Source organism: Misgurnus anguillicaudatus, chromosome 20, assembly GCF_027580225.2.
Source record: "Misgurnus anguillicaudatus chromosome 20, ASM2758022v2, whole genome shotgun sequence".
Classification (NCBI taxonomy): Eukaryota; Metazoa; Chordata; class Actinopteri; order Cypriniformes; family Cobitidae; genus Misgurnus; species Misgurnus anguillicaudatus.
This window is the reverse complement of record NC_073356.2, coordinates 21007221-21027962: the sequence shown is the minus strand read 5'-3', so window position 1 is coordinate 21027962 and position 20742 is coordinate 21007221. Positions and strand designations below refer to the sequence as shown.

The 20742-nt window shown below is 40.1% G+C and overlaps 1 protein-coding gene across 1 annotated transcript in view; it reads right to left on the bottom strand.

Annotated features, from left to right (window-relative positions):
- Positions 1-19985, bottom strand: part of cdk6 (cyclin dependent kinase 6) — a 36876-nt gene extending 16891 nt beyond the window's left edge. Inside the window, exons 1-3 of the mRNA XM_055220619.2 lie at positions 19759-19985; positions 16641-16776; positions 10352-10519 (exon numbers count right to left, since the gene is read on the bottom strand). Coding sequence (XP_055076594.1) covers positions 10352-10519; positions 16641-16776; positions 19759-19985 — 531 coding nt within the window. The remainder of the gene's footprint in view (positions 1-10351; positions 10520-16640; positions 16777-19758) is intronic.
- Positions 19986-20742: the final 757 nt, after the last annotated feature.

Below are 20742 nucleotides of genomic sequence, written 5' to 3'. Positions count from 1 at the left end.
AGAGGGTCAGATGCCGAAAATGCAAATACGGTTAGGATACTGAAAGCAAAGACCCTCTTCAGGGAAGCCTGCAAGATTAGCATAGCAATGCTGCTAACGCTACTTTACACAGGGAAGGAGACCAGAGGCCGTTTTTAATGAACAGATTAAAATGTAATCTTAAATTCTGGCAAGAAACTAAAATGTAAACTGTAACTGACTGTCGTTACACTCTGAACGCCCGCAACATATATCATTGATCATCATTATTGACTGGCTGAGGCGCTACACGCTAAACGGGTTTTCTAATAGAAGGTTGAAATCTTCATAATATAAGCATCTTTGCTGAAAGTACGCCGCAGCGGAGGTGACACCGGAAAAGTGCCCTTTGTGTGCTTCTTGGATATAATTGCAACAAGGGGTATATCAATGACTCGGAAAACAAGGTGACCAACTAGAAAAATAACACTTGATGATAATGAAGCTTTTATTTTGTCATGGACGCACAGACTTTCATCCGACTGTGCGGAGTGCACGTTATGAGGAAGAGTTATGCTGTGTCTATAAGTCATTATAGCCTACAAGATTAAATTGATAATTTTTATCAAAACACCAACTACATTGACTCAATTTACAATCCCACTAGCATGTTATTTAGGCAAAATAAAATCTTTTAATTTGCGTGAGGAAGCTGGCATTTTTACGCACACTTTTGTGTCATTGGCTATACTGCTGTAAAGGCTTATTGCACTATTACTGTTAGCGATTATTCAATTGATTGATCGTTAATTTAAATGATCATCGAATATGGGAAATTGCATAAAATGCCATCCCTTTACCGTATCAAGTTATCACATATTGTATGTTTCTTTAATATTGTGCAGGCCTAGTTTCTATACCTGTCACAGTAGTTGCTGTATTTAAATCATCTTTATGAAAGAAATGCACTTAAAAACAGCACAGTATATTTATATGTTCTTATGAAAGATTTACAAATAATTTTCATCAAAGGCATCTTTAAATAAAATCTGACAACGGGTAACGTTAAGAAAACATATCCTTTAAAGATACAATTTGTATAATCCGCGCCACAAGAGGGCACACGATCAAAATAATAAAAATTACGTAGATTAATGACGCTCTGAAGCAGCGTAGCATGATGGATTTGTTGTCTTTAACACAACCGCTGATGGCCATCAATCAGACGGGAATGAGAAATCATGTTAACAGATGGAGTTAATTAATCGAGTTTTATAAATGTTGATTTGATGACATCGTTTTATTTCATTATGTAAGGTATCATGTAATGTTCAAAACGCAATTGTTAGTCATAGATGTTACAGCACAGAATTAAGTGTTCAGATCAACAAATTACCACATCAGTAAAAGTGGTAACAAAGGGTAATGTGGATATTAACGTCGTTGAAAGGCGACTGCACTGCCCCGCGTCACTGTTTAAAATGGCAATTTGCTCATGATTTACAAGTAGTTGAAAACATTCGAGAAATTTTTAGTAATCAGCTGAACAAAATATATAACACTAGCCTAGTGGTTTTTGAAAATTTTACTGCAAACATCTTACAAATTGTACCTTTAATTGTTGATATGGTTATTTTTTATCTTCACTGCATACAAAACTTTAAAAAAATTATTTCAATGCACTATAGAGATGCCACTTCAATTAGCAGGCTAACATTCAAATTGTCAGTATTTCTCTCTCCCTTTCTAGGTTTCTAACTATACCAGTGGTTGTGAGACAGCATGCAGAGGATTTTCTGAAACTGTCCGCTAATAAAAGGGTCAGATAAAGCAGCTCTGGCTGACTCCAGATTAAAAGAGAGCATTCTGTGCATTCCTATCTGGTGAGACAGTGTGGGCCCACTCAGCACGAGGGAAACGAAACGGTTTTGCAGCTCCGCTAAGCGCCACCGACCGAGCATATCCACAACGGCCCGGCGGCTCAACTTTTGCACCGGGCCACCCTGCACTTCTTCTTACCCCACCCCAGCTAATGCAGTCTAGCTCCCATTACCCAAACCCCTCCTTCAGATTTACCCCAACAGAATTAAAACAACACATACACAATGTGACTCAGAATGAGTGGAGTTGGCTTAGAGCCTCTGTTTACATTGTCTCTCTCAAAGGAAGCGCAGGATGAAAGGCCCCTTAAACACAAGACGTTCATCCGCATTCTTTCTGCCGCCCCCGGACACTTTTAAAGGGGCAAGTCCACTAACTTGGCAGAGGACAATGCTGCTTGCACAAACCAGCCTCCACCACGATCCATTATTCAGTTGGAAATAGATCAGCGAGTGATATCATTAGCTAACTCTTGAAAGTCCTTTGTACCTTATATTGCACTAAATCAGACATCCTTGACCAGTAGCTTTAGTTGCATTTAACAAAATTTACTAAATTAAATTTTACAAGTATGCATCTTTAAACGTCCATTGAAAGGTTAATAGAAATGTTGATGATTCATCTTGCACTTACACATTGCGGCCAATGAAATGCTTTGTAGGATGAGAAAGCCCCTCCCCCTAATACCACCCACTGCTGCAAAGTGTCAAGCAATTTTTACGGGGGGTCTTCCAAGTACTGCCAAGTTCGCGAACGTGTGTGTCTTTTGCATGCATTTTATCGAAAATGCAAAGCTGGTAATATGATAAATAGCTAGCTGCAGAAATTTATCTGTAATATAATCTCTTACAGTTGGATTAAAAAAACTGGTTATTCTTGCACTGCCATTTGCTGCGCTTGCACACTATGATCATACTGCACAAACGGCCCTCCTTACCTCCCGCCATGTTTTGTCTTGGGACGAGCCATTCTTTGCCTCCCAGTCAAACGGGCTGTAAACACTATTATCGTGCAGCCCAAGAGTCGTTCCGGGTTTTCCCCTTGCTCGTTTAAAATAGCTACAATGCCACCAGGTTTGACCAAGATTGGGGAAAGAGATAAATGAAGGCACAAGTAGGCAGAATACATAAACTGTATACAGTAAAGAGAAAAAACCTCCACAACTGTTGCCAAAGTATGCAGAGCTTACAGGAATGCTGTATGGGGCCCTCTCGGAGCGAACAAAGAAAGCACAGTCAGACTCTTTTCCCCAGCGCTACCACATCCGCACATCATTAGTTGGAAAATTCCTGATATATGCTGTAATTTTTTTTTGCTTTGGTACAGGCAAGTCTTTAATATCCAGATGCCATTGGATCCTGCATTGCACCCCCCCACCAATTCAGTCCTCTTTCCCGATTGGCCTGCATCCAATGACATGTCAACAAATAATGCCGACAAGGTCCGGGAGCAAGGGTTCAATGCTCTCTGCGGACAGCTAGCAAAAGAGGTCACACAGGAAATACCAAATAAGACGCTCACCATGCATTGTGCTACGCCAGTCTTTGTGTATTTGTTGGTGTTTAGAAGCCACCCCCCCTTCTTTTTCCGCTGGAGTTAGAGTATACAAGGCAGTTATTCCCCCTCCCTTCTGCCTTTTGGAATACTGGAGAGATATCTAAACATTCCCAGAGTGTGCCGCACGTGCTCTCCTGCGTGCCATGTTTTCCTTTTACCAGACAAGCCGCTGCCTCTCAGTCTATCCAAAGCAGAAGCACATTGTCTGGCAACGGACGAGCCGCTGTGCTCAGCTCGAAGGAAGACTCTGGCAAAGTTCAACTGAAACCAAAATTTTCATAACTAAAATGTATGATTTGGACAGACCGTCTTTGTAAATATAAATTGACGAATTTCTAATTTTGGAATTTCGTATACATCACTTTTTTTTGCGTTTTGATTAAATCTACCATTTTGGACTAATAGAAGCACAGATCTGTTGTGATCCGTGTTGCTGTATCTCCTCCAAATCTTGAAGAATGATAAGAATGTGATCTACGCATTAAGACATATTTTACTTGAGAGTACTAGCTTTTGGTTGTCAAGACACGCAGCTTTCATATTCAACAAAACATCATTATTGTTTTAAGTTGCTAAGATGCACATTCAACACTATTCAAAAACGCCAACACGATTAAGCTTTTGTAAGACATCTGTCAAGACTTCCGTTAGAAAGCCTCTTCTGTCCATCCGTCGCCCTCATGCCTCCTAAATCTTACTGGCTACAAACTAGCGTAAGTGGAAGAGCCTGATTTGTTCAGGTCATGAAAAGACCGTTGGTTTGGTTTTGCACTGGACAGTGCAGCCGAGCTTAAAATGGAAATCCCATTAAGCCGACTCATTTCGTGAAAGAGGCTGAATAATTTCTGCTGTCGAACAATGAGTCATTTCCCCTGCCCACGCGTGTATTGAAATAACTGCAAGTTCATATAGGGATGCCTAAATTCATTTTCACTGTCAGAGCAGGGATTTTTAAACATGAAAGGTCACCTGAGTGCCTCTTCTCTATTCATGGTCAAATCGCAATGATTATCAACAGCCTGCACCCAGCACAGATGAAAACAGACAGATCAGACTGGTCTTAATGAAAAGGGCAGATGGAGCGGACCGTTATATGGCATTATCAGTTTGTGGCTCTTCTCTGCCAAGCTGTTTGGATAGCCAAAAAGTCTCATCTCATTCATGTGCCACTGCCAGCATAAGTAGCTACCATTCACGATCACTGAGGTCATCAAGAAAGGATTAGGTAGGTTCTATGAATTCTTTAGCAAAGTTAAAATTGGTGTTAGTCCTGTTAGTCGCCATAAAACCAACAGACTTCGTAATTTAGAAACAAAATTGCAGCCTTGCCAAGATCCTTTGTTCAGCCAATCAGAATGTTTTGTGGTGCTTCTTGTCATATACACTGTCATAAAGAAAGGTCCCTGGCTCTTACTGGGGCAGTCCTAATATGTATAATTTAGGTACAGATATGAATACACTTGGTACCAATATGTACCGTTGACGTACAAATATGCACTCTTTATGTGCAAAGAGTATACTTTTTGAAAGGGTACAGCCCCAGTGACAGCTAGGGACCATTTTATCAGACAGTGTTTTTGCCACATTTGCAAAATGATTTGGGTTAGAGACTGCTTAGCAAGCTACGGTCGCTAGGTGATGCAAACATAAGGGATTCATTCTTCCATCAGAGGGGAAGGAAGTGACAGGGCCCACAAGACTCCTACAGCACAGGCTGTTATGAAGTTTGTGGTACGCCGAAAAACGGTTGCAGGAAAAGACGGATTCTTTTTTATCTAAGCATAACTGCAGCTTGTCTGCTTCAGCTACTACAGCAAATCTACACAGCCCGACTAAAAGCAGAAAGAAGTCCCATGCACCTCTGTTTAGTACAATATGCAGTTGGAGTCACGTTTTAAAGTTGCGAGTGTAAGATATGAGCTGATAAAAATATCTTGATACATTCTACAAAGAGTTCGGAGTTCTGCTTGATATCACTGTAAACTGCATTTGCGGCATATCAGTATATTAAATATGTTTTAGTTATCAATTAAAGGAGGTATAATTTGCACAATAAATAATTTAAGGCACTTGCCCACAGTTTCCTAAATCCAATTTCATGAGTAATGTGGTGCACATGATTTTTGCTCAGTTAGGGTCCTAATCGCTTTCATGGGACAATCCCAGCTGCCTTAATTTCAACAATGACTCCATTTGGTATGAATGAAGTAATCAAAAGATAACAAGTAAAAACAAATGCAGTTTTTAAACGTAGCGTTTTTATTATGAAGGAAAAACTAAATCCGATCCCACATGGCACTGTGTGAAAAAGTGCTTGCCCCCTAATCCTAATAAACTGGTTGGGCTACCCTTAGCAGCAACAACTGCAATTAAGCATTTGCGATACCTTGCTTGTCTGTTACAGTGCTGTGGAGGAATTTTGGCCCACTCATCTTTGCAGAATTATTGTAAATCAGCCACATTGGAGGGTTTTTGAGCAAGAACCGCCTTTTTAAGGTCATGCCACAACACCTTAATAGGATTAAGGTCGGGACTTTGACTAGGCCACTCTAAAGTCTTCATTTAGTTTTTTTTTCAGCCATTCAGAGGTGGACTTGCTGGTGTGTTTTGGATCATTGTCCTGCTGCAGAACCCAAGTTCGATTCAGCTTGAGGTCAGGAACAGATGTCCGGACATTGTCCTTCAGGTTTTTTGGAAGACAGCAGAATTCATGGTTCCATTTATCACAGCAATTCTTCCAGGTCCCGAAACAGCAAAACAGCCCCACCACCACTACCACCACCATATTTTACTGTTGATATGATGCGCTTTTTTTAAAAGTGATGTGTTACTTTTAAGCCAGAGGTAATGGGACACACCTTCAAAAAGTTAAACTTTTGTCTCGTCAGTCCACAGAATATTTTCCCAAATGTCTTCCATTAAGATGTTTTCTGGTAAAACTAATATGAGCCTTTATGTTCTTTTTGCTCAGCAGCGGTTTTCATCTTGTAATGGCCATGCAGGTCATTTTTGCCCAGTCTCTTTCATAGGGTAGAGTCATGAACACTGACCTTAACTGAAGCAAGTGAGGCCTGCAATTCTTTGGATGTTGTTGTGGGGTCTTTGTGACCTCTTGAATGAGTTGTCGCTGCGCTCTTGGGGTAATTTTGGTCAGATGGACACTCCTGGGAAGGCTCACCACTGTTCCATGCTTTTGCCCTTTGTGGATAATGGCTCTCACTGTGGAGTCCCAAAGCTTTAGAAATGGCTTTATAAACTTTTCCAGACTGATAGATCTCAATTACTTTCTTTCTCATTTGTTTCTGAATTTCTTTGGATGTCAACATGTATAGCTTTCGAGGATCTTTTGGTCTTTTTCACTTCATCAGGCAGGTCCTATTTAAGTGATTTCTTGATTGTGTGGCAGTAATCAGGCCTGGGTGTTGCTAGAGATACTGAACTCTGGTGTGATCAACCACATTTAAATTTTAAAGAGGGGGGCAAGCACTTTTTCACACAGGGCAATGTGTATTTAGATTCTGTTTTCCATTCTTAATAAAAGCCTTCATTAAAAAACTGCATGTTGTGCTATCATTGATTAATATTTAAATTTGTTTCATGATCTGAAACATTAAAAGTGTGACAAATATGAAAAAAATCAAGAAGGGGGCCACACTTTTTCACACCACTGTATATGGTCTAATGTATTTTTGAGCAGACAGTTTAATGTATTTTTACCAGCAACTATGGTGTTGTGGGGGAGGCCAGTGTTGTTCGTGGGCGAATTTTAGCATATGTAAGTTTATAAGGTCATGGACTCAATGCCCTGAGAAACACAGGCAGATAAAACGTATACTGTAAATCCCATCTACGTAGCTTTAGATAATAGCGTCTGCCAAATGAATAAATTTAAACTACACAGTAAAATGCAAAGATAATTTGCATAAACAGACCTGACATAATATGGCCTTGATAAAACCCCCCAAAAAGGGATATTCCTTTCTGCTTTATGCAAAACGGATATGACAGACTTTGCTCAAACATGATGCCTGATTCACACTTGGTGTGTCAGAACGGTAGTCTGTTTTGAATCACGGTAATTCTGCAAGTGTTCTGTTGGGCAGTTATGACTCAGCCATCACATTTGGTCCATTTAGCACTTCTTAAAGGTAACTCTGAGTTCATGTAAGCATGGCAAACCGGTAGCTAACGTTAAGTGTTTTAACACAATACGTGACGAAAAGCAATAACGGCATATCTACGTGCACTGTTTTTGCATACACAATAACGACATTCCTCTAACTGACAAGAGAGAGGAAATGTTTTTTTTAGATGCTCGTAGGGCGGGTGATAGGGGGATTCCAACCACAGGAAAATTAATCAGGAGAGCCATTGAGTCCATGCTTACTGTAAGCACCCCCTCTACTTCTTATCACTCTTTATTCTCAGGGCATGCAGGGTGGGCAGAAATGCAGGGGACATTTTCTAATGGTAGATTCCCAGGTGATCTTGCAGAGACTCGGTTGTCTAACGACTTAACAGCCAGCAGTCTCTTATTAAAGAACTGAAACAAAGTTTTTTGCACAGCAACCGAAACCACTGAAACCACTCTCTCACTCATTCAGAACCTGCAGGCTGAATGAGTTGTGAAAAACAGGGTAAATGTAGCATGCTCTCGCTCTCCCTTCTGCATGTGATATGGGCCATGTTAATGGCTAAAATTAGTTATGATTACTTTGATATTTGCTGTAAAACTCTTGACCAATGCGAGTATTGACACTTATTAAAGCGGAGATTTTTGCCAAAAATGCTTGCAGGCATATTTAAAGGGTTTGCAGTAGAAGACAGTCAAATTTGTTAAATACCAATGAAATTACTAAAGTGACATTTGTAAGGCTTTTTATTTCGAATTACTGACTAATAACCTTTTCATCGTCATTAAAGTGAAATTACTAAAGTGAGTGCAGTCTCTGGTTGTTCCAAGCCACTGTAACCACAACAGAAGGCTCGCCTCTCCCTGAATTCGATTGGACAATGGAAAAATCCAAATGAAGTTGTGCGCTTTTCTGCTCAGAGTTGACTTTTTTAACTTCAGGCGCTCGAAGCAGTCATGTAAAAACGCGTGGCAGGCAGCAAAAATGCAGGGTGTTCGGCGAATAATCGCCTGTCTATGGGCCATATACCACGTAAAAGTACATTCTCCTGTTTTCAGTAATTTATGACATATTTATAGGAAAATTCTTAAAGTCTTGTAAAACAGGTTTATTTATGATGTGCATGTCCAAAAAGCAGAAAAACACTAAAATCATTGTAACAGGTTGCGCCCTGAACGTGATTGTCATGTTAAGGACTCGTAATTCTTCACGCAATTTTTTTCCGACAGGTAGCAGCTTTAAAGGTCACGTTCTTTCTGATCCCATTTTTTAAACTTTAGTAAGTGTGTAATGTTGCTGTAATAGCATAAATAATACCTGTAAAATGATAAAGCTCAAAGTTCACTGCCAGGCGATATATTTTCATTCACAGAATTCACCTTTTAAAGCCTACAGCGAACGGCCGGTTTGGACTACAGTCCTCTACTTCCTGCTTTAATGGCGTCACCAGAACAGTTTTTTGACTAAACTCCGCCCACAGGAATAAGTCAGTCGCCAGCTAAGCTAACGGCAAGCTAAGCTGCATATCGAATCACAACACACTAAACAAACTACACAATCAGAACTCACTACTTATTTCTGTAGGAGGGACTTCATAGAATAAGGAAGACATCAGCCCGTTTTTAGGACAGTGAAAACAGCGGTATACAGATAAGTACATAGTGTGAAAAATACTGCGTTTTTTTACACGTGAAACATGAACACATGTTATATTGCGCACTGCAAACACAATCAAATCTTTAAAAACACATTAAAAAAAAGATTTTTAAAATGGATATAAAATAGGGTGGAAGTTGAGATATTTCGGAGATGACAAGAAAAATATATGCACCAAAATAAGAACTGGGCTGAAGTCGCAATATTTACGCCTTGCCCAGCATGAACACGATTGTCGCACGTTAATATTATTGTCTGCTTTCACTTTCTAATGATAGAAAAGAGGTTCCTGAAATTTATGATTTAAGAATCATCATGTGCCTACATGAACACAGAGACGGTCAATATTTTAGCAAGCCAATTCTAGGTATTTTTGCACAGAATAATAAAGCGTAGTGTTAATAAAATCATTAATTTCAGAATTTTTCACGTCATAAATAAAAGTTTAAGTATTGTATATCGATGGTTTAGTTTTTAAACTGTCATTTACAGCAATAATCACATCAAACATTTTCATTTTATGGTCATGACTACTTTGACACTCTTAATCCCAAAATTAGACTGCGCAGAATACGCACCTTTAACCGAGGTTTCACAGTGTGTATCACATTGTTGATACATAAAGGTTGATTGGAACTTGGCAAAAATGTTCCCATCAAACTGAATTCCGCTATTCTTCACAAAAGACCTTCAAGAAAAGGACAGACAGTGTCCGTTCAAAGGCTATATGTTATCTTCTGACATCAGAGCTCTCCTCAGGAGAATGTGACTTCAAAGGTTGGCAGGAGTGAATTGACAAGAGACTCGATCGCCCCATCCATTTCATCTCAGCATAGAGCGCTTTGTGAGGCCAAAGACGTGGAACAGCCTCTGCTGGTTTCAGTTTACACATTATGCACTTGCTTTCAGGCGCATGTCTGATCAGTGGCCTTTCAGTGTTACCACATCTGATTGGACATCAACCAGATTTGTCTCGAGGGATCTTATTGTCAGTATAAATGGTTTTTACACTCCTTAACCTAGTAGAGGGCCATATTTTTTTATATCGTTACTATACTAAAATAGACATTGAGACATCTCTTCAATCTGGAATTTGGCTGTGCATAAAAATCTTCAAGTCTACATTAAAGCATTTAAACTGTCAGGTAAAAACAACAGTTACTCACTACTGAAGTAAGAGCCATCTGAAAGCTGTAGATGCGCGCCAGACCAAAATCAGCCAGCTTGATCTGTCCTCCGCTGGTGACTAGAATGTTCTGAGGTTTAAGATCTCTGTGGACCACGCGGTGGGAGTGGAGGAAATCCAGACCCTGCAGCAGCTGGTACATCATATCCTGCCAAAAGAAGACCAGAAGACCATAGTCATTCCCAATACACAACCCCCAAAATACATTTTAATAACCTAAAGTAGACAAAAGCAGATGGGACAGCATTAATGTCAAGGACAATCATTATGATGAATCATATCTAACATGTATTTGCAACACACTGTCAGGTAATTAGTGATTCATGGATCCATGTCACTGTAAAGCTATAATGTGACAGAGCAGACGTGCTGCCGCAAGGTTCGATTGCAATAGGCCTCTGCTTCCCTGCAGCTGTCTTGGGATCGCAGATTATTGTAAATTGATTTGTTCACTCTGATGAAATCAGACCATAACTCGAACAATAAAACGAGATGGTGGGGAAAGAGGTCAGGCACAGAATGGCCTAACTGTCATTTCCTTTGGTAAAAACTGCAGATACACAAGAGAGAGACTGGGGAACTGCAGGGGCTCTGTTTCAAAACTTAATAAGCTGCCTATAAGGGCTTCATTCAAAATGCATTGAAAAATATACATATACATATAATTATTAATAACTTTGCAATCACTTTTAAAACACTGACTAGACTTATTCTAAGGCAGTATTGCATTCCCAGAATGCATGAAGAATGCAAGATGGTGGACAGTCAAGAGAAATGTAGTTTTTCTATATTGTGTGCCACTGCAAGCACTGCGGTACCTTGCCAGGTTTTAAAAAGTGGCAAGAAAATAAGTCCAGTCAAAAGTAGGAAGGGGTGCTGACTGCTGAGCATTTGCTCACAGTTGCTCCTCGACTTGTTCCAAAGCAGAGGTATCAAGCAGTGGCAGCCTACCCCTGAAAAAGCCGCTGCCAAGACCTCACAAGTAACATGGATCTGAGCCCGCAGTACTGTTCATTCACCAACCAGCTGGTGAGTGATTAAAACCACTGAAACAATGGGGTGCACACTCAAGCAGAAAACTGCAAACGGCGCGAGTCAGTCCGGGCGAGTGGAAGGGGATGGAGGTCCCGAAAATGAGCGCACCAGGGGCCCAAGCTGGGGAACGCGTGCGAGTCGGTGGCTGGTGTGCCTGCCGGCCAGCGTAAACAAGGACCCTTTCTGAAGAGCCATCCAGCCATGACCTCCCAGACCTTCAGGTCCGGCGTAGAACAGGCAGTTATTCTGGGAGCTCCTAAAAACGGCATCACCCCCTACCAGTTCCTCTGTTTTGGCCTAAAATAGCCTGAGGTTATCCTACTTTTACTTATGACAATAGTGAACACAACCGCATGACCCAAGGGTAAACAAATGTATATCACACCTCCATATATTGTTTTGGTACCTTTTGCATACATTATGTTACTAATTTGATAAATGTATTAAACACACCCAGGACTATTACATTTGTATTCGGTGCTCAAAGTACTTAAAAAAAAGGGGTGGTGTACATAAGGGGTGGGGTGGGGGGTATTTGTGTGTACTTATTATAAACAGTTTAGAATTAAAGCATTATGAGAGAATTGTTGCTCTACTTTAGCAACCTTGATATACCTGTCACACAATCTGTCATTATATAACAAAAAAAAAATCATTCAGATTCCACCTGTTGGGAGACGTGTCTTTGTTGTAACATGCTATTCAGGCAAGAGAGCCACCATAATTTACAGTTCAAACATTAATGCTTCAAATTAAAAGAAACAGTACCGACCTGAAATAACCAGGCTTTGCTGAGAGGCATTCAGGCTCTAAACAAAGGAAAGATTTGATAGCACCTGTCCTAAAGTACCTCTTCTCGGAAAAGGGAGGAAATAAAGCAGAAGAATAAAGAAAACTCCCCAAAAACAGCAGTCAAAACAGAGCTTTCAGAAGGCACCCCCCTTTCTCATGCTAATTCATGAGAGGCAGCCATATTGTTTATTGTACCCAGGCACAATGCAGGACATCTGCCAGTTAGCGTTGGTGTAATTCCTTCCCCATGCTTCATTAGGCTCTCCTTTATGAACCAGACACAAGCCTCGAGAAGGCGCAGGGCAGAAGAGCCTAGCCGCACTCCCCAACGCAGGGCCGGCCGCTTGATCTCCTTCCAGCTCATTTGATTCCTGGGCCCGCGCTCATCAATTAGCATGCGGTGGGTCTAAAATGGGGCAGGAGTGGGCAGTTTGGGGGCTGAAATGGGGTGGAGGCTGGGACCTCTGCAATCTGGTGTCCTTAGGAGGGTGGGGAATGAGGTTGTTGGGCATCTATGGGAGGACCGCACAGAGACCGCAGTCTACATCTGATGTCTGTTATCTGGTTTCCCATTGGGAAACTCGGTCTGTGTGGCCTTACAGAATGGAATCTCACTAATGCATATTCAAGGGTCTTTCATCAGCTGCACGCTTATATATTCTGATTCTCAAGAGTATACGGTGTACAAAATTAAAGTTCACTAAAACATTTAAATATTTTTAATATCAAAAGATATTAGAAAAAAATAGTATGTACTGTGCGTGTGTCTCCATAAGAATAAGGACAGTAAAAACAAAATTGCGCTGTTTGCTGTGGAGACATGCTGTGTTACATTTTATAAACATTTGATTATAGTCCTTTTCAAAAGAAATTACGGAATCACTGACAAGCTAGGCAATATCCCATTCATAATTGTGGACAAACTGCCTGTGATAAGGAACGCGATATTGCCTAGGTTGTCAATGAACTATGGCTGTGTAGTAAATTGCGCTCTTTCTGAAAGCAGGTGATAGTGATTTACTACTAATCAAGGAACCGGATTTACTGACGAGATGCGCATGACAATCGTATGTGATTTATGTCCAATTTATAGTCGTGCGTAAGATCTACATCGAAGCTACACCGTAGGTTATCCTCTGCGTAGCCTGACATTGCTGCAACAAGTTGCTTTTTCCTCTTCGTTTGTCGGTTTAACTTGCGAAGCTGCTTCTTCATTGACGGTCGCGCTGCTACTGTGGTTACACGCGTGTATACTGCCTATCGGCGGTCTGCGCGTGTGTTTGCACGTCGGCGTGGACGACGACACAGAAGTATATATAAAAACCAACGTGTACGTACAACTATAATGAGCCCTTTACCGTGCAGCCATAGTAAACATATTTATTTCTGCTGTACAGTTAGGCATTTTTACATGGGGGTCTATGGGAATAGACTCCCTTTTGTAGCCAGTCTCTAGCGGCCAGGCGATGAATTGCAGTCAGTTCTGTGTTGGCTTTATGATAGAAATCAAAAGGTTGCCCCTTGGTGCATTCACACAAATGTAGTAAAAATCTCATAAAGACACGAAGCATTTAAAGTCCTGCAATTGGTAGGTTTCTGAAGTTTTCCACAGCATCTGAAGTTTGCTTATACTCCGTTTTCTCTCTCGCGAAACCACACGCATCTTTGTTTGTGATAAGACCATAAGGAGTGTGTGACGCGCTGTTCTATTATGCTGGTGAATGATCTCAGCTTCAGTCCAGTCATGAACGTTAATCTTCATTTAATTCCCCCAGTGTCAAAGAGTTGAATAACAACTTCTTGTTGCGATGACATGTCCTCACTACAACACGCCCCTTATGACATTGATTGTGCCATTTGTTCACGCAGAATGCTTTCCGTAAATGTCACGCCAATGTTACTAGGTCCCCTTTACGGGAGCGATCCAAGAACATTATGCAACGCGTTTGTGTTCACACAGAAGGCTTTCTGACAATTTTATGGATATTTTCTGGTACCAAAATACTGTGTGAATGAGGTTTATGTTTCAACACATGCATGCTTTACCAACAAAGAACAACAACAACCTTTCAACCTGACTTTAATTCCTCCCACTCTGAAGTGGTACTAAATTGATGGAAAAGCTAACCGAGCCAAAGTGAAGTGAGCTGACACGACCTGACCCGTGGGGTACTATGCAATGAAAAGCGCCATTAAAGATAGGCGTATCAAAATCCAAACGTTTTGTTCCATTGAGTTGCTAAATTGTGTATATAAAAACATTTGAAAAATGTATTGTTACATTCTGTACTTTTGGCTTATATTCAACTTTTAGGGGCGTTTTCCAGACAGGGATTAGACTAGTCCTAGACTAAAATAAATGTAAGAGCTGTCCAAACCGAAAACAACTTGCACTGACATATCTTAAAATACATCAAGTGCCCTTTTTTGCCTCAAAATGCAGTAATGTTTTTATTGAGGCATGTTTGTTAAAACCATAGACTGTAAAAAAATGGACGTAGTGTTCGTGACGTCACCCATAGGTTTCTGAAGATCGTTTTTGAAGTTTAAAGTAGGCGGTCTCTTGCCTGCGGGTCACTCGTGGATATCCGAAAATGGGCAAAGAGGTGGGACGTGGTTGAAGAAGCTAAGGTGGCTGGTTGCTGAAACCACGCCCCCCTAGTTCGACTCTAATGACAGCAGTGGCTGTTCAACCGTCACTCAAGTGGTCATGCCCTTAATTATGCATAACATTAAGGCTTAATACAATTTAAACAGATGAGTTCCAAAAAAATTCACCCCCCTCACAGTTGTCATGAAGGGCAAAAACTAGCTATTATGGATATCTATTTATTGTGGACTTAAAAACTATGGAAAACATTTTTTTTTAATTAACGAGGTTTTGAATTTTGGAAATTGAGTTTTTTTATGTATCGCCTAAAGATTGTGTATGATTGGGTCTAACATGAAACTAATTTATCTCACAGTCAACCACAGGCATCAACCTGATCACACGCAAACATACCCATTTACACAGTGGCAATTCCGTTGACGTGAACTGTACAAACAATTTTAAAAAATTTTGTGAAAGCGTTATTAATACCCCCTCTAACCCCAACTTTACTGTAAGTTACTGATTTTTGCCCAAAAGAGATTGTATAAATAAATTCAAAACCTTGTTAAAAGGGTACGTACTGCCATGAGATCGTGTTGAAGGCATAAGCATCCCTCTCGACACACAATGCTTCCTTATTGATATACAAAACTTGCATAGGAAACCCCTTAGGTGTCACCTTTTAAACTTTTCAAAACTCTCTTTAGCTTCTTAGTTTCCATTTCAATTTGGCACAAGCGACAGAGAGATATGGTTTGTTCCAACACTCAATGTAAGATGTCCTAAGGGTAGACACATTGAAATATGATGATTGGATTTGTAAGACTAGCATGTGGGAAAGAGTCATCATAGATTATGTGAGAGCAGATGATCAGAAAGAAAAAATCCGACATTTCCGCTCAACACTTTTCGGATGAACGTAAGAAGACGCTGATTTGGGTCACACAGCAGGATTATTTCTAGACTAATGAAAATGATATCTGGACTGAATGACTTACTGGTCCTTAAGAAAGCACCTAGGAGTTCACAGGTTTATCCTAAATGAAAAGCTGAGCTACAAAGACATACACACTTACACAAACCCTCTAAATGTGCGCACACATGCACACAGCACTGGAGCAACATTCCTCTGGCCAATCTTGGTGAAAGCCATAGCTGAATGAAAATAGAGGCACACAAGCACCCAGCCCTTTAATTAGAAGCCCATCCACCACATGCACTGCCCATCAAAAGGACAAGACTCTGTGATCTGACTTCCATCCTTCATCTGCATGCTTAGAAATCCAAAACACTCATTTTTGCTCATGTGCCTTTGAAGTGCAAATGAAAACTATCCCTTAATTTAAATGAAACAGCTGTATGAGGAGAATATAAAGCATGGGAAAAGGCTGCTCGATGGATGCTCATTCAAAGCACATAATATTACATGTTTACACGATTCAAAGCTAAATATGGCAAGTTTTAATTTTCATTGTGGGTGTTCTTTAATTCAAAACATTTTCAAGAATATTCTAAATGTTATTTGCAAAACCCAGTTTACTGGAAACAAGATACTTATCAGGAAAAGCAGGCACTTGATTTTATACACCAAGAATTGCCTGGACAGTAGACAGTGGTGGTAAAAAGGCCATCAAGGGGTTAAAAAGAATACAAAGGGATTTGTAATGCACTGATAAAAGGATTTATAATGGGCTGATGAAATGTGTGCAATAAACATATGAATTAAAAAAAATCAATAGGGTCCAATTTCATGACTTTAAATGCTTTTTGGGCTTAAAGCATCAGGTTTCAGTTTGTTTGACAGATCGTGGCTGCAGGTACTGAGATAAAACTGGCGGTATGATGGTACCTTTATAGTTTCAGGTGGCACTCCTGGATCAGGTGCTTTCTCCAAATATGTAGTTAGATCTTGGTCCACATGTTCAAAAACCAAAGTAAGTTTGGTTTCCCGATCACTCCTGGAAACTGTGCATACGTCAAACAACCTAGAGGAGAGAAAAAACAAGGCCGTTTTCATTAATGGAGGTCTCTTAAATAACTTAATTCACCAGTCATGTCAGGTTAAATTGTTTTAGCCAATGAAATACTCCCTTTTATATATGTTCCTCATTAAAATGAACTTTTCTGTTCTGACCAAATTGCTTGCCAGCCTCCCCATTTCCTAATAAAGTCACTTTTTAGTTTTGTAAATGGAGTGCTTCTTTCATTTATCTTTCTGTGTGTGTGCTTGAAAACTATTTTAATATTATGATCCTGTGATTTGGTTCTACCCAAGATTTTTACATGAATATAGTTTGACCTTTATACACCGTCCTTGTTGACCCCCAGAAATTATCACCCTATGATGCCATTTAGTTGAAAATTTTCTACCACATGTATGCAAAAAAGACTTGAAGTTCCTGTGAAGTTAGATATTAATTGTGGTCTGAGTTTGTCACACCACAGAAAAATTTGTTATTATTAACCACCCAACAAAATGTGAATGATAGAAAAATGGCATGTAAATAAAATAAGTTATTAAAATCTCAGAAAAATAGGCAGCGTTCAGTGTTCTGAAGCGATGGGGGCGTGTCCGCTGTCAGCACTGAAACCACACCCACTCGCGAGAAAGTTGCCATCTCGCTCTACTTTCAAATAAAGCTACAACCTAAATGGATGCTTGCAATTGTGTTAGGGGCGGGGCTATGCACGGTGGCTCAAGTGCGTCATCGAGCCACCGTTTAAGCCCACCTACAAAAAAACCATGGTGAAAAACTGTTTAATGATCCAACTCAGCAATTGAGTACTACATAGTTTATATTCATTGTGCCATGTTTCAGCAATACATTTATAATGTATTTAGAAACCATTTTAAGACTGACATTACAGGCACTTTAACCAAGCAAACAATAATTTCTTGATCGCTAACAAAATACAGAACCCTTCTAGACAAGGTATGCATGGTTAAACTTCTGTAACATATGGATATATGTGCATAATGCATGAAATACATAAAGCATAAGCACATGTTTGACTTTCTTCCAATCGCAAAAGATGACATTTTATAAAAGGGAAGCAGTTTGATGCCCCTTAAAAAAAACATCTGTTTGATGCCTCCTACTAAGATAATAAATTATTCTTGACTTACAACGAAAGTCAAATATATCTAATCTATGAGAAAAATCTTTCATGATAGAATTATCCAATCCCATGACATCACAAAGTGAATTTCTCCAAGAAAAGCATCTCCTGGAATCAAGTTTGTGCTTTCACAATGAATTCTCTTAACCAACAAAACATATGGCATGAATAATATTCTCATTATAAGCACTGAGAGGCTGACTGTACTTTCAGAGATTTCCAAACACACGGCCCTATAAGATTCTTCGGCCTTAAAATCTCTTAACACCAGAGTGCTGAGACTGTAAGATTTACTTCTAATGTCTTTTCTGCAGTTTCCCTATGACAACCAATCTTTTATATACAGATAAAATGCCAGATATACTTTATGTACTATATGGTTAAACAGGCAAGGTCAGGCCTTGAGAAAGGCCAACCAATGACGTGAGTTCTGTCATGAACGGAAAGAACTAGATAAGCCAATCAAAAAATCTATCTATTAACTTCCAGGACCCCTCTGTCAGAGAAAGATAATTATATAAAGCGATATCACAACAAGATTTACCTCCAACCCATTGAGTCATTTTGACATTTATATGCTACAAAGCTAAACTATCGAGTGCCACCGGCAAAACAAATAAAGATGGCCGTGATTCCAGATCCCACCAACAAATTAAAATGCATCCATTCAGGTGAGAACGATGACTGACTACTTGCAGATATTTGCGCATCAATGGTTTCACATCTGCACATAAAGGTCAACAATGGATATCGTTTCAGTTGACAAAGGGAAGGTGAATTGTTAGTGAGGTGTATGCGTCGATGGTATTACCATTTGCATTTAACAATCTAATTATCAAAACAATAGCTGCATGAGACATTATGTGCTGAAGAGAAACTGTAACTTAGTTGCATTTTGAACTTTGAAGATCTTATACTCAGAAATTAGATTTCACCTTTAAGGCTTGTAGTGGACACAATACCACAAGCTTTTATCAATGGTCCATAAAACTGATATCTAGAGATCTCGATTGATTTTGGAACAGACACAAAAGAAATACCAGTACATTAAATCATTCAAGTGAGCATGTTTATGAATGATTAGAATGATAAAAATATTGGTCAGACTTGTCAGTTTGGGTGCCATTGCTGGGCCTGATTCACATTCAGCAATGATCGCCATCTTGGAAAGATTAAGAAATGTGTTCAATAACAAGCAACCCACAAATTATCTATTTTAATCAAAAAGTGTAGAGGATGTAATACTTCATATCAATTACGTTCTATTGGGGAAAATACCTCTGTTTTAAAGTTTGTATGGGGAACTACCTTTAACTAAGGTCAGTAAGTGCACATGCATGTCACAGAATACACACACAACTTCACAGTCATCAACCATACACAAAAAAGCACTCTTAAAGCTTGGGTAGGCAAAGTTTTTCATAAACATTTTTGAAAGTGGTCTAAATATCCCTATATGTCTAAAAATCCCCAGGATAAAATGCTCATCCAAATCATTGCATTAGGTCTGAAGGCAATGATAGGATGTCCTACCTGCCCGTCAAGATGTGTTATTTGTATAACTCTGCCCACCATGCTACAACAAATAACTGTAGGCCTAAATAAGTTTGTTGGCATTTTCAAGTTACCTGCTTTGTACCATAATGTTGAATGAGACATGAGGCGACTGAAATGAGGAGGCGTGGCTTTGGAAAGAACTTTGAAAAAGGAGGGTCGGGTCGGATGTTTTCCCCTCTTATGTTTCATAGCTAGCTTGTCGTCGCTAAATTCTATTAACAAGCCATTAACCGTAATCCAAAATCCACACCTAAGTTAGACATCTATCACCAAACCCCCCAAATTTTTACCTGACCACATTGGGATGCTCAAAGGACTCCAGTTGCCTCAGTACCGCCACCTCGCGGATGGTAGAGAGGGGCATTCCCTCTTCCTCCGTCTGCACCCGAACTCTTTTCAGGGCAACGAATCGTCCCCCGTTCTTCAAATCCCGTGCTTTGTACACCTTTCCGTAGGCACCTTCGCCGATCTCAGCCACCGGCTCGTATTGTTGCTGGGTCGTGCTTTCTTTGTCCATGATTCTCACGGTGAGGTACTGAGGGGAATCCCGAAATGTGACAAGCGCGCGGATATTTCACAAAGGCATTATGGGGAGAGCGCCACTGGCACGTGCAACGCCTGTAGAGCCCGAGCACAAAAGGAAGAAGAGGTAAACACGAAAGTGATCAATTAAATCCCATCTCACCTACAGTGTTCACAATCGCACAAAGCTAACTTTACCCTTTAACAGCCATATGCCAATGAAAGTGCATTTAACATTCACATCTGGAGTTCTCAGCAAGATAATTACTCGTTAAGATCCTAGTTAACGCAGGTACACCTAATGTAAGTCGTTCCCACGCAACAAACGATTATTATCTAACACGTGCGCGTGTTGTCAATAGCTTACATATAGGCTATGCACGATAAAGCCAAATGCGTTCGAGTTTTCGCATGACAAAATTGTCAAATGTTGTCCCTTAATGCTCTTTGTGCCCCACAGCCTCGAGCACGTGGTTGTCTACTGATTTCATTGTTTAACTCTGCATATCAATAAACCCCGAAACTAAACTCATTCGCATTTGCTGCCATGCGCTCGTCAAAGCCATTAACCACGCGGCCGTATTTAAAACGCCATTCATTAATGTTACGCTAACTAAATGCAAATACACGTACAAACCTACAGACAAAAGTTAACTAGAGCTTGTCAGCATAGTTACCCGGTTTATGAGTGTCGCGTCATTCATAAAGTTGAGTAAAGCAGCGTGTTAACGCACATCACAGCAGTGTCCTCG